The sequence below is a fragment of the Cottoperca gobio genome, chromosome 23, assembly GCF_900634415.1.
Source record: "Cottoperca gobio chromosome 23, fCotGob3.1, whole genome shotgun sequence".
NCBI classification, from domain to species: Eukaryota; Metazoa; Chordata; class Actinopteri; order Perciformes; family Bovichtidae; genus Cottoperca; species Cottoperca gobio.
The window spans coordinates 11,465,884-11,481,496 of record NC_041377.1 but is presented as its reverse complement, the minus strand read 5'-3'; the positions used below and the strand labels follow the sequence as shown (position 1 = coordinate 11,481,496).

Genomic DNA, 15,613 nt, shown 5'->3' with positions numbered 1-15,613 from the left:
GAAAAAAACTCGTCGGCGTAAAAGCACAACATGATACAGACAAACAGCTCAGCGGTGAAGGTCAAAAATATTGCCTTGCCAGTCGACAAGCTCAACAATGCTGATGGCCTGAATCTAATGAGTACCTCGCATTAACACAGCCATGTGCAGCACTTTTTTGTATCGTTAGGTGGCCACACAATCCTCTTTTTGACCTCTGTGGAAAAAGCTAGCATGTAAATTAAAACTCCAAACGAAGGCTTTGGGACATGTGCCAGTACAAAATCCTGAACTCCCCCTTTGTCCCCCATTTTGGCTGACAGACAAGTTTTTTTCCTCCCTTCTTCAGTATGGCTGGGCATTCTCCCACCCTGCAGTAGTCAGGGACTCACCCCGATGAGGAGAGAGTCTTTGCCACTGCTTGACCTGAATATTTGCCCAGAGCCGGAGGCTGGGAGGGGATGGCAGGCCATTCCATGCCACGCTTCTCGAAAACCAGCACAAAGAGAACCCATGACAGTTCCTAAGTGCCAAATAGACTCTGCTCGCCCTGGGGTATACATGTACAAATGGAATATTAAGTGCTGTTTTTTTTGCCAGGTTCATACAGTACAGAACATTTCCTGGGTTACACCATTTGACTTTCATAAGGAGTTTGAGCAGTAAGTGTACTCAACCTCTGTGTGAAGATCTCCCAGTAGACAGGTATCATGTGTATTTATTATGCTAAATTGTATGTGGAATTAATGATTTGTTACACACTGAAACATCAGGATAGATTTGGTTTCTGATCATCGCCAGAATTCAGCTGAATGTCAGCGAATGCAATTCAATTAATCACCTCAAAAAAAGCTGAACCACCTGCCACAATGCAGCCTTGTCCGCAGGCTGTGACATCCATACAGCATGGCCACGACAGAGACTCACAGTGTATGTAAGCACCGAGCCTCGCTGTGTGTGAGAATGATGATCGGGATTGAACTGTATCCCGGTTTGAACATATATGGCACAGAAAACACAATAAATGGAACATTAGAACCAATTGACCTCAATGTTACCCTAAAGCTAGACTCTAGTGCCATCTATTGAAAACGTTTACAATACATCATTATTCTATACAAACAGTGAACTGCATGTCGACTGATTTTTTTTCCTGCACTACTTGAACTTATTTATTGGTGAGGGTGATCGATTGAGATAAATTGATCAATCGATCACCCTCTAGCGAATGACTTGTTGATAAGGGAAATCACAATAGCATCTGTGCCTCATACAAACTGAACGGCTTTAGGGCTGTTTGGATTGGATTTTTTTATTTTACAGTGACTAATATAAAAAGTCGATATGTGATTACGATTGCGCCGAAGCCACGGACACTCCGCATTGGAATTATTGTTACGGGAAACTTCATATAAACTACATGGAAGGCGATGGCGCATTAAAACAGTGTAAAAGTGACATATATGTTAGTGGAGTTCCGAGTGGTTACCTTCTTTGAGCAGGTGGGAGTGAATAAGGAGAAGGAGAAAGCAGCAGATCGCTGCTCCGGTCAGTGCCCACGCAACTCGGAGCAGCTGCATCCTGGCGTAGGAAGGTTTGTGGCGGAGCGAGACAGCCGTACAGCGGGAGAGACACACTCCACCTCAGCTTACAGACACGCGCTGACTCATATTCTGTTGGCCATGTAATTCAGCATTCATCCCTTTCATGCAAAATCCTCACTTGATAGTCCAGTTTAGATGTGATAAAGTGGGCTGGGATTCCGTATAACAACAAAAATACGCGCTCTTGATTCGGCGCCGGTGCGTCAGAGTCGCTCCAAATAGAAGGGCGATTAACCCCCAATCACCGTCTGAAGGGCTGACATGTTCCCTCACACCACTTCTCCTTCTTCAAGAGTATGTCGTCGGCTCTGCTGGCGTCTCGCGCACGACAGGTTCGGCAGAGCGGGCTGCGCCCCTCGGTGCGTCTCCGTCTTCGAGTGCGCACGGCGATGCGACGCGCAGATGATAATCACCGCTCTCCGCTGCATGTTACGCACATCTCTCCCACTGCTGGGGAGGCAGAGGCAAACACTGCCAACCAAGTCGCTTTGCAGCTCCTCTCTCTCGTTTTCCCCCTCTCTCTCTCTCTCTCTCTCTCTCTCTCTCTCTCTCTCTCTCTCTCTCTCTCTGTCGCGCGCTCTCTCTCTCCCGGTTCTTCTTCACTATATTGCTCCGCTGTTCCGTCAGTTTCCCTCTCTCTCTGTCGCGGCACCCCCACTCTCTCCCTTTTGATTCTGTCCAATGCAACTCTTGGCATTTACGCACGAGAACTGCCAGTGTCATGTGTCTCCTGGATAATCCATGTTCTTCTTCATGTGCGCGTCATACCTTTCCAACATATTTTTGTTCCAAATCACTGCGGATGGCAATTTCCCTCCCGACTTTTCTTTGAAGGCAAATATAATCAAACTGAGCTGCGCAGGATCTTTCGATCTAGTTAGTTCTCCAATCAGATAATGAAGATCAAAACAGTTGCAGGCGTGAATGCCGGAACACTGTGTGTTCCTCATACAGAGATCGACTGTTTATTTATTTATTATTATCTCTGTTTAGCTCCAGGTTACGTCACAACTCTCCCAAATAATGTCCTCCAGCTACAAAACAGATAGTGCTGCTATGGAAATATGTTTCCACTGATACATAAAAGTGAACACACTGTGTGCTGCAGGTGATCATCATATCCTAAGTCAAAGTCATGTTAAATTGTAAGCACCGTTTCATTAGAGTTATGTCATAAAGACATTTACCAAGACTGGATGGATGCACTGTCGAAAATACCGAAACTTGAAAAAGTAATTTACATGAATATAGGAACTAAGACGACAGATATAAACCAATTTAAAGTGTCAGATAAAGCATGTGTTTAGACCAATGCACATCTATCCCTTTATTCACTAAAGTAGATTAGGCCTCTTATTTACTTTAAAGAAAAATGTCATAAAGATTTATTTCTAGAACAGTAAAAAACTGCTGGTTTTATGTGGTTTTACTTGTACCTCATGCTTAATGTAAAAAGTGTGCTGAGGAAATTCTGCACCCCTATGTTAGCCGAGCCTCCTGGCTATTGAAACGAGCAACAGTCGTTGGGTAGCCCAGCCTGAGGCTCATTTTCCAAGAATATTCAACACCCCCTGAAACCTATTACACATGTAGCCTTAAATTTCATCATATTACAAACATAAAGAATTGATGCCGTTGCAAATTCTCTAAAAGCCTCTTCTGCTCTGTTCTCAGTGTGATATTTAAAAAGGATAGCTTGATCCTGTAAGAGAAAGCAATGGCACTGGAGGAGGACCAATATTGAGCAGCAAAACAATAGCTTGTGTAATCCCTCCCTCCCGCTGAGCGCCAACACGCCATTGTTTCTGTTTTATGTATATTTCTATGCTTTTTAAGCCTCACATGATGTGGGATATTCATTCACCCAGCAAGTCAGTCAGTCATTTGGAAGAGGCATGGTCCATTGGCGAACAATAACACATATGGCCGCTCAGCGTTTACTCCTTGGGCTAATTGTAAGTTGTATCCCTGCTTCTGTGTATTTATAATTGAATCGGGATGATATGGCTGGACGACTGACGGTGCCACTCAAACTAGAAAACTGTCATTGCGATGTCAATAAGGTTAGCCCCCGCAGCTAGTCGCGCTAATTGGCTGATAACCGTCTCTGCTGGCGTGCATGTGTGCCAGACTGTGTATGTGTTTGTGCACATGCTTTGGATGTCTATGTTTGTTTCCATGCCACTTTTTGTGTGTTTTGATATCATGTTTGCCTGGATGTGTGTGTTGGCCTTTTTTTTTCCTTTCCTGACACTTTGCAGCCTCATCTCTCTAACGCTGTGATCCATCCATCTACTGCATGGAAAGCAATTAACAGAGACTTGACCTCCAAAAGATTTAGGTTGGGAAAACTGTATGTGTGCTTGTGACAGTGTAGGTGTGTGTGTGTGCACATCTAACATCATCATCTGCTGAGCCTACATGTATGCTTCTGTACCAACAGAAGAGCTACAGAACTAAATATAACTCTGTGCATGTGCCTAAAGCCTTATTAGGAAAAGGTTGAAAACACTGAGGCAGGAATGATACAGTTTGCTATGCCAGTGGAACCAATTACAACTATTCACAGGTTTGCCATCTTTGTGCTCCTTCTGACATCTCACCTGATGCACTCGTGTAACTGCGATAGAAATATTTAGAACATGTAAAAATAACGCCTTTGCAGCATCTACACCTACCAGTAATTAGGATTTTATGATAATCATAATCAAGCTCAATATCTTTCCATAACCCTAATGACATCAGGGTTATTTCTCTCAAACTTTGCGAAGCTCCCTTCAAAGCCACAGAAGACAAAACTATTTACAATGTATCGTGATGAGTAAAGTGAACTTCATGTGTGAAGTGCTCCTTTAAATAGTTTTATTTCCTTCTGACCTTATTACAACGTAAAATTAAGAAAAGTATTCATAACTCATCTCTTTTCTTCAGACTGATCTTGCACATTTGATGAAGGTGACAAAATATATAATGCATGAACAAATATATGTTCCTTTTGTTTGCCAAAACGTCATTCCGAGACTACGTTGTCCTACATGGTGATGTTACTTATATTTGTGATACATTGGACCTCTGATGTCTGAAACATGTCATCAGTTCATCATATTGATGAGCAATTCTCCTAAAATGGGGAAAGATCCTGAGGCTGATAAAACAATGTTAAGTTCTGTTAAATCTGTGAAAGAGGGCTCCAGGTCTCAAAACAATTAAACTTTACAATGTTACATGTACTATTATGTTTATTAAATATTTGTATTTTAGTGTTATACATCCCACGTTTCTCTCTGAACTTTAGTTTTATCACAAAGTACACAGGGGCTCATTTTTGCACTGCTGCCTTGGGGACCAACTATTCTGTCTAGACACCATTATAAATCCCTGTTAGATGTTTGCTTTCATTTTTTCTAACCCCCTTTCTATATTACAAGGGGATAGCAAAAATGTGTTGAGATACATTTTGGACCACTGTGGAATTTTTTCTTTGCTTTTCTAAATTATTAAACCATTTCCGTCTCCTCGATCCTCGCACCACCCACCTACAGTGCTGCCACATCTCCTCTCTCACTTTCTCCCCCTCTCTGCTGCCACCCCCTCACTGCTGCTTTTCCTTGCCAGAAGCCAGGAGAGGCGTTACTTGCTTTGTCCTCTGTGCAGGTCACTGGCTGTGTGCCAGACAGAGCCCATGCCAATAAAAGCCATGAGTAATGGCCTTAAACTTCTACATTCGCTGTGTTTCCCATTATTTCCCATGGCCAATAAATCTGAAGGAGGGCTTAATCAGAAGGAAAAGCTGGAACATACGGCTCATGTCCAGCAGGGTGTCCAACACAAAGATTCTTACACTTTAAGCAGAGATAAAAGTTGAGGTGGCAGCCACCAATATGGCTGCCCTTATGACCCACTTTGTGTTCCGACAGGTGGAGCCATTATTGTTTGGGCAGATGAACACACTCCTGCTGTTTGTCATAAAACAATGGCTGCCTCTGGGATGAGGTCGACTCTAAATAAAGTCCTTAGAAGCTAATAGACATATAATTCAATAAACATTTCATCATCCATCAATTACTCAGTGAAGAATCCAAGTTTCACAGCAGGACTGGAAAGTGAGTATTCAACCATCCAACAGGTTTCAGTCGACAGATACAGATACAGATACTAATGGAGCTTTATTAAGGTTTAAGTGATCGAACATCTTCTCCACACTGAAACTCGTATGTCTTACGAGGTTCGATAAATTCCTCGATACAGTCTTATTATTGTCTAACTAAACTTATATTCCTAATATAAAATATATAAAAAATATGTAGTTGGGTGAAAAATGATTGTACAGGTTAAACCAGGGGTGTCAAACTCATTTTAGTTCAGGGGCCACATGCAGCACAATTTGTGGGGCGGACCAGTAACATCACAGCATAATAACCTATAAGTAACGACAACTCCAACTTCGTCTTAGTGCAAGTACAGTGCAGTACATTCTGAAAATGTTCACATTTAATTAACTATCTTTTTACAAAACATTATGAACAACCTGACATTTCTTAAGAAAAGGTGCAATTTTAACAATATTATGCCTCAGTTTATCCTTTACACATGTGCATTACAACTTACAGATCACAGTGTATCTACAAAGGCACAACACACTTCATCACCGGTATCTGGAAGAGTATTTTACTTTATGAAATCAAAACAACACATTTTTACACTTTGCAAAGTCATCCCGTGGGCCGGAATGGACCCTCTGACGGGCCCCCGGACTGCATGTTCGATACCCCTAGGTTAAACCAACAATGAAAAAGATGTGACCACTGGGGGCAGTAGAAACAAGCTATGATCACAACATTGACATAATCAATGTAATAATCAATTTGTGCTTCCTGCTTTCTTTCTGTGCGGACGCTTTTCTGCTAGCTCTTGCCCCTGCTTACCTCTGCTTGCATCTTTCTGCTAATATTAATTTAATTTTCACGGATATGCCCCCCTGCACGGACTGCCGTGGACATCTACAGAAGATTGTAGTACTTCAGGCAAAGATATTTCATCTAGAAGAGAAGGATACAACAATACAATGGACCCCAAAGGTGAAGCTACAGCTTGCCCCGGAGAACAGTCACGTCTGGAATAAGCGTGGAGCAGAACTTAAAGCCACCCCTAACAAACTAGAAGAACCCGACTTGACAGAAAGAGACTGGCCCCCGCTGCCATTATGCCGGTAACGGCTAACATCATCCCCCGCTGCGCAACCGTGGATTGTAGCAGTGAACACGGCAAGGAATGCCCCGCCGCCACTGATGTCTCTACAGCTGGAAAACAGATTCCTACCTATACAAACCGAGCCTGGATCGCCGCTGGAGGACCCAGCTCGCCTGTCAGTCCCGCGCCATTCGGGCAGAACGAGACGCAGAGGACCGCAGAAGCTGACGGAGGACGATCAGCGGATCACTGAGCAAACAGCGGATCGAGGATGTGCGCCAAACAGAGGACCACAGATCACTGAGCCAGCAACGCTAATTATCGACCACTCTACTGTATCAGGCATTAACATTAACAGTAAGAAAGATACCATTAACATACTGCTTCCCTGATGAAATGATCTGTGACATAACAGAAAAACTTCCAGAAATGCTGCCTGTCCACAAATCTGTGAACAAGGTTATTATTCATGCCGGGAATAATTATATCTCAAGGGGAGAAACGGAAACACTAAAACGTGACTTTACTGAACTGCTAAAAGATGTAGGCTCTAAAGACATTGAAACATACATCAGTGGTCCCATCCCACCAGCCAGGTCAGGAGTGAATGGTTTTAGCAGAATGTTGGCGCTCAGCAGGTGGCTATCATTTGCCTGTCCCCTGCACAAAGTGAACTTTATTGACAACTTCAATCTGTTATGGCAGCGTAGAGGCCTTTTTGGAAGAAATGGATTTTCTCTAAACAGATCTGGAGAAAAACTGTTCGCTTCCAATATAGATCACGCCATTAGCCACCCGACTTTGGCTAAATGCAAGGAGACACCATCCCCCACACCACCAGATAACCACCATGATGACGTCCAAACAACTGGAGCAAGTGACTTTGCTGCAGTACTAGCCACAACAAGCCTGCACACCAAGGACCCCAGTCCCTCAACTCCACCACCAGACATGAATGAAGTTGAAATTTTGTGGAGTAGCATTGAGACACCCTCCCCCCTCCCCTCCCCTTCTTCTTCATCTTCCTCTCCCTTCCTCCCTTTTAGCGACAGGGTGAACAAATTGGTGAAAGGTGGCCTTAAACTGACACCTCAAATAACCCCCCGCTCAAAACCATCATACCCCACCATCATCCCCCATTCTTCTCCCCCCTCCCGGACGTCCCCCACACCTCCCCCTCGGCTTATGCCAAAAGCCTGCTCATTGACACTCTAGGACATCACCCCCCCCAAACTGGTCATGCCGTTCCTGTCTTGACTACTACCAGACTAAATAATCAGCGCTCAGCACGCACTGCGTCTGGTTATCTTAGATATATCAGTGCACAGCCAGGACCGGCTTTGACTCCTGTCACAGACTCCCTGCAGCTGAAAGTGGCTCTTCTGAATGTCAGATCACTAGCTACCAAATCTTTTTTGATTAATGATATGATAGTTCAAAAGAATTTGCACTGTATGTTTCTAGTTGAGACCTGGTTAAACAACATTACTGGTGTGGCAACACTGACTGAGACAACTATAAATACTATCAGGCAGTCAGACAAAATGGGAGAGGTGGAGGGATTGCCGCTATCTTATCTGCGTCGCTTGTATGTAATGACATTGACCTGGGTGAATTTACATAATTTGAATATTGAGCTATTGAGCTCAAAGCAGAATTATCTTTGCTCATCATCACATCGTACAGGCCACCAAAATATTCAGCACTATTTCTAGAGGAATTCTCAGACCTGATTTCACTCAGCATCACTAGATGTGAAAGAATAATCCTGCATGGAGACCGAAATATTCACGTAAATAAGAAGAATGATCCCAAGACTATTGAACTTGAAAAGTTACTAGACAGCTACTGATCTAAAACAAAATATCAGTGAACCCACTCATCAGCATGGTAACACGCTAGACTTAGTGATAACGACAAGGCTGGACATCGATAAGGTCTCAGTAATCGAATTACCAATATCTGACCATCACTGTGTGTTTTTTGATGCTGACCTAATCTTAACAAAGACCAAAAGAGAGACAGTGGTCAAAAAAAGAATACTAGATGACACAGCAGAGGAAACATTGCTCTAACATCATGAGATCATTTCAGCCATGCTCAGACTGCTCCTTAAATCTCATGGTTGAAAATCTAAACAACACCTTGTCATCTACCCTGGATATTGTTGCTCCATTAAAGGTAAAAAAAAGAAATCCACTGACAGAATCTCCCCATGGTTAAACAACAGCAATGTTACTCAGACTAAGAGGACTTGTAGAGCAGCTGAACGAAGATGGAGGAAAACTAAGCTCACAGTTAACTATGATATCTACAAAGAATCCATGGCTGCCTATGGTAAAGCAATGCAGCTGGCAAGAAAGGATTACTTTTCTAAGATTATCTCAGAGAATGTTGGAAATTCTAGAATACTATTCTCGACTATTAACCAACTACTGAACACTGACCCCACCCCTCCGCAGTCCTCTGCATCAAAGCAGCATTTGACATGATCGACCATGACATCCTAATTAATCGTCTGGAAAAACTGGTTGGTCTTTCTGACTGTGTATTAAACTGGTTCAGAACATATATCAAAGGGAGAAAGTATTTTGTCAGGCTTGGAGATCATGTGTCAGAGAAGCATGATGCCCACTTTGGAGTTCCACAAGGGAGCTGCCTCGGTCCATTACTGTTCTCCCTATACATGCTACCACTGGGGGACATCATTAGAGAACACAATGTGTGCTTCCATAGTTACGCGGATGACACGCAACTGTACATCTCTGCTGAACCAAATGATGCTACAGCTATTAACTCCATCACCACCTGTCTGTCAGCAATAAATAAATGGATGAGCAATAATTTCTTAAAATTAAATGAGAACAAAACTGAAATCCTACTAGTAGGTCCTGTAGCAAAAAGAGAGATGATGCTGAATAACATGGGGAAACTTACTCCTTTGATTAAACCTGAAGTTACAAGTCTTGGTGTTATCATAGACTCAGATCTAAGCTTTAAATCCCACATAAACAAGGTGACATTCTTCCACCTTAGAAATATAGCTAAAATCAGACAATTTATAAATCAAGAGGATGCTGAAAAACTAATCCATGCTTTTATCTCAAGCCGACTCGATTACTGTAATGCACTCTTTACCGGCCTCCCAAAAAAAACAACGGAGAGACTTCAGCTCATCCAAAACGCTGCAGCGAGGCTGCTGACTAAAACCAAGTGGAGAGACCACATCAGTCCAGTGTTAGCTGCTCTACACTGGCTTCCAGTAACTTTTAGAATTGATTTTAAGGTCCTCCTTCTTGTATACAAAGCCCTAAACGGAACCGCACCAAGTTACACTGCCAACTCTCTAATAAACTATGTGCCCCCAAGAACATTACGATCATCCACTACTGGTTTATTAAATGTTACCAGAAACATCCCAAAAAAAATTGGGGATGCAGCCTTTAGCAATTATGCACCAAAGCTATGGAACACTTTACCTGCAGACATTAGGGAGGCAAGCTCGCTCAATATCTTCAAAAGTAAGCTAAAAACATATCTCTTTACTTTAACCTTTTAATGGTGATATTTCATATCTTTTTATCTTTGCCTTTTAATGGTGATATTTCATATTCTTTACTTTAGCCTTTTAATGGTGATATTTCATATTCTTTACTTTAGCCTTTTAATGGTGATATTTCATATTCTTTACTTTAGCCTTTTAATGGTGATATTTCATATTCTTTACTTTAGCCTTTTAATGGTGATATTTCATATCTTTTTAATTTAGCCTTTTAATGGTGATATTTCATATCTCTTTGCTTTAGCCTTTTAATGGTGATATTTCATATCTCTTTACTTTAGCCTTTTAATGGTGATATTTCATATCTTTTAATGGAGAATTATTACTGGTTTAACATTGAATGTGTGTATTTTTGAAATACTTGAGATCAAATAGACTGTGTTGCCACGGGAAAAAGAGGAAGTTTCTCTGATAAATGTGTTTACATGTTCTTTACACAATTAGTGGAAAAGTGAAAGATTAAAGAATATATTGGAGAAAAACTGGCTTTAACTGATAGGTTTCATAAAACTTAACAAACAGGGGTTTGTTTATGAAGCAGGCTTTAATCAAGATTTTTCCAAAAGAATCTGGACTCACGGAGACGTCTGTGTTTTATACTTCAAAAGGTCAATAAAGAGGTTGACACTGTAAACGTAAATCCAAAGACTACCAGGAATGGGTAGCAAAGGGAGTAAACCAGTTGAAGGGCAACAGGGACCCATTGTTGATCTCATATTTTCAAAATATGGCCCTGATAGTTTAAAACATTTACAAGAATGGTGTGCCAATGTTATTTTATACTATTTTAATTCTATTTTAGACTATTTTAATTCTGGCCATTTCATTTCTGCTATTTTATCTGCTATTTCATACTATTTTAACTCTGCTATTTTTGTAATGGTACTTCAGACTCATTTACATCATCACTGTGATTATTGTACTGTAAATGCTCTTATTCTAATCTTGTACTAATTGTTATGTTTCTGCTGTGAAGCACTTTGGGCTGCAATTCTTGTATGAAAGGTGCTATACAAATAAAGCTTATTATTATTATTATTATTATTATTATTATTATTATTATTATTATTATTATTATTATTATTATTATAATATCACCTCTGAAGTTGATACAATAAACATGCTAACAAACACTTGTCTATTTACACATCCAGCAGACACAAACATCAGCAACGTTTCTGAATATGCCTGGACCCCATTAGGTGCTGTGCAGGTTGTGTACAGTTGGTTTTGGAGATTTATCACTGAAAAACAGCTGCTGCTGTGATGGTGAACCAAAACATTAAAGCTGCGGGTTGGAAGAAATCAAAACAATGAGCTGAAAGACACTAAAACACTCAGTAGAGCTGAGGGAGGGACATACTCACATAACACTTATTCATGTTATCTATTCTTATTGTAAAATATTGATGAGTATTGCGATATTATGTTCTGTGATACTGTACCGATGCTCAGAAAACTCACATTTTATGCATATGATAATTTTCCTAAAATTAGATTTAAAAAACGCAGTATATCGCAATATATTGAATCTTAACGTCAGAATTAAAACGTATCGTATCACCAAATTCTTGCTAATACACAGCCTCTATCAATGAGAGCATCTTTAAGCATCAGTGCTAATGACATTTTCATTATGGAGACGATAAGTCACTGCGATAAGCTAAGCTAGTTGAAAATAGCGGCATAGTGTCAAAGATTGTCATTTTAATCAAATAGGTGTCAGCACCAATACTTTTAAATTGTGTCGAGCCAAAGACAGCAAGATAGCAAGAAAAGGAAAGCTGCAGGCCCACGAGGTCAATACACCTGTCAAGTTTCTGTTCTCCTTTAAATCACATACACAGCTACCGTGGATACTCGGAAATACCACGGATCAATCCTCCTTCCGGAGACACTGACACTGCTCACTATCAAACCAGACTTCACTACAGACGTGAAAACACCTGATGGAAGTAATTTTGCTTTGTACGACGTGCTGTTTAATCAGTGTTTCCGTGTGCTTCAATTAAGTGTTCTCATACAGCACTGTGTTTCTTTTTGCTTACTGTCAATCACCCGACACCTACAAGAAAAACACAAAGTGTCTGCCAGGAAAGAAGCCATCAAAACCGTCACAATAGACATCTGTCATATTTACGCCTTTGTTTTTAGGAAATATTTATTAACTGGGAGGTCAGGTTATTTTCCACATCGTAAAGTTTGGTATGTTTTCACTTAATATGTGTAATTTCACACATTGTATAACACAAAGTGACGAGAGGAAATCTAAAAATAGAAATACAGGTATATGAGCTGTAAAGAACACGTCATTTATGGCTCATTTATTTCTATGAAGAGCTTATTATAAGCTTTGAAGAAAAGACAAATTACTTTTATTAACATGAATTATATTCTATTCTTGGGGAACAATTACTGTACCTAATTTCAAAAGGCTTCAAACGATGATAGAAAACGTACATTATGGAGGTTTATATCAAGGTTGTTCAGCCTAATTTCGATTTGAATTGTCCAATGAGTGACGAGCGTGAGGTTCAGCTGCATAGTGTTGGTCCTTGTCTATGTTGCTTCTCCAAGAACTTCATCTCTTTGCCGGATTTTACAAAAAACTATGTTGAGAATCCAGGGACATGCGGTAGAGCACCCGTCATCATGAAAAGTAAAAAAACAAATAACAGCGACGAGCTGAGCCTCACCTCGGATTGCGCAATCCCTCGCAAACAAAGTTGAATGCATGCATTTGGCGCGTGCCTGTTGTTCTCTCTCTATGTCACCAATATAATGTTTACAGACACTTTTATTATGCGTCCTGACTTTCCATAGTCCAGTTAATGTATGTAATGTAACCTATGTGTGTAACATATTTAGTCTTGCTGATGTGACATAAAACCACAGTGAGAAGACACCAGGTGAGGCAGACAGTACTCTGCCGCACTGAAGAGGGCGCACGTGAGCCTACAGGTTCGTGTAGCTGTTGTTCCTCTACGCAGAGACGGCAGCGCCAACAAGCTACTGCTAGCTAACATCAGAGTCAGGTGCACTGTAGCACCAACAAGCTACTGCTAGCTAACATCAGAATCATCTGCACTGTAGCACCAACAAGCTACTGCTAGCTAACATCAGAGTCAGGTGCACTGTAGCACCAACAAGCTACTGCTAGTTAACATAAGAGTCATGTGCACTGTAGCACCAACAAGCTACTGCTAGCTAACATCAGAGTCACGTGCACTGTAGCACCAACAAGCTACTGCTAGCTAACATCAGAGTCAGGTGCACTGTAGCACCAACAAGCTACTGCTAGCTAACATCAGAGTCATGTGCACCGTAGCACCAACAAGCTACTGCTAGCTAACATCAGAGTCACGTGCACTGTAGCACCAACAAGCTACTGCTAGCTAACATCAGAGTCACGTGCACTGTAGCACCAACAAGCTACTGCTAGCTAACATCAGAGTCACGTGCACTGTAGCACCAACAAGCTACTGCTAGCTAACATCAGCGTCAGGTGCACTGTAGCACCAACAAGCTACTGCTAGCTAACATCAGAGTCATGTGCACTCTAGCACCAACAAGTTACTGCTAGCTAACATCAGAGTCACGTGCACTGTAGCACCAACAAGCTACTGCTAGCTAACATCAGAGTCAGGTGCACTGTAGCACCAACAAGCTACTGCTAGCTAACATCGGAGTCAGGTGCAATGTAACACCATTTAGTTTAGTTTTTTTTCTCCGACTGACGGCCAAAAATGGAAGATTTTACAAGTAAAGGTAAGACCACAATTTTATTGAAAATGGGATCTGACTAAGAGAAAACTATCCAATATTCAAATAAAAAACAACATTTTGAACTTAGATAAAATATTATTTTGTTAATAGTGCAGTCTGTATTAAAATTAATCAAAGCATCAGACTTAAAACGCTATGCAGGGTGCAGAGCAAATACATGTACCTCTCTGAGCCGCTATAAATGTAACGTTCTTTTTTGGCCAAATATGTACCTTTACTGTGTGTGTATAAAGAATGCTGATATGAGATATGAAAAATAACCAGTAGTCAATGTTCATGCTGCCAAGAAAATGATGAATAAGCTACTCAGTTGGGTTCATATATGGCAGGGGTCGGGAACCTTTTTGGCTGGGAGAGCCATAAAAGCCAAATATTTTTTAATGTATTTCCTTGAGAGCCATATATTTAATACAATTGAGTTTTAAGTATATCACGTCTCCGAGTACTAAAAGCGCTATCAGTGTTTCCCCTACCATTGTCTGTGCCCACCTATGATTTAAAAAAAATTTATATTCACAACTCACTTTTCACATTGAACAGGTGCTCTATGTTATTTATCTAATTGATGTGCACGTTTCTGTGTCTACTGCATGGGTGTCAAACTCAAGGCACAATTATATATGGCCTTGCGATAAAATATAATTTTTCTATCATAGCCCGCCGGTTTTAGTAATTAAATCAAGTCATGGCACAACCACGGGAAAATACATATTTGAGGAAGTATCTAAATGTGTAAATGAAATGAAACTGCCCCGGGACAAACCGACGGGACTGACGACAGACGGAGCCTGCGATGTGATGAAAAGAGCGGATTAGTGCAGGATGCGGGAGAAGATGCAGCGAGAGAACTGTGCAGGTGAGCTGACGGTGTGTTGTAAAGCTCTGGAGATGGAACATGTAATGAGCACTGTAACACAGACAGTCTTTTACTGAGGAGATACATTTTGAACATGGCGGTGCGATGGTTGAGTCAAGGGGAAGTGCTGAATAGATTTTTCAAGTTGCGTGAGAAAATCTGCCAGTTTTTGGAAGCAAAAAGGGAAACACACCACAGATCTCTGGGACGAAAAGTGACGATGTGAGCGGGCCTGTTCGTGCGACATAATGAGGCATCTCACTGTTAAACCTGCAGCTTCAGGGCCGTGTGATCACGGACATGTATGATGCAGTGAGAGCTTTCTAAGGCCGAGCTGCCTGAGAGAGACTCTGATGCAGAAGGAAACTTTGGTCACTACGTGTTTCCAAACACTGACAAACATCTCCACCGCTGTGTTCCCGACTGCGCATGAACTGCTCAGCAACCCGTTTGCAGTTGACGTCGAAACAGCACATGTGAATATCCAAATGGAGCTGATTGACCTCCAGTGTAATGACACACTCAAGGCAAAGTATGACTCTGTGGGCGCTGCAGTTTCCAAGCTTCACCCCCGAAACGATGCCTTAATTTTGGCCCTCTCTGTGATTGAGTTTGACACCCCTGGACTGCTTGCTT

At 41.5% G+C, this 15,613-nt stretch overlaps 1 protein-coding gene across 2 annotated transcripts in view; it reads right to left on the bottom strand.

The window, feature by feature from the left end:
* The window catches only part of LOC115028586 (chemokine-like protein TAFA-5), a 134,481-nt gene that overhangs the window by 81,223 nt on the left and 37,645 nt on the right, over positions 1 to 15,613 (bottom strand). The window contains exon 1 of one of the 2 annotated variants that reach the window (XM_029462456.1): positions 1,469 to 2,376. The exons of the other annotated variant lie outside the window; for it this stretch is intronic. Coding sequence (XP_029318316.1) covers positions 1,469 to 1,559 — 91 coding nt within the window. The 5' untranslated portion in view covers positions 1,560 to 2,376. Of the gene's footprint in view, positions 1 to 1,468; positions 2,377 to 15,613 lie in introns of those variants that run through there. 2 annotated transcript variants of the gene reach the window in all.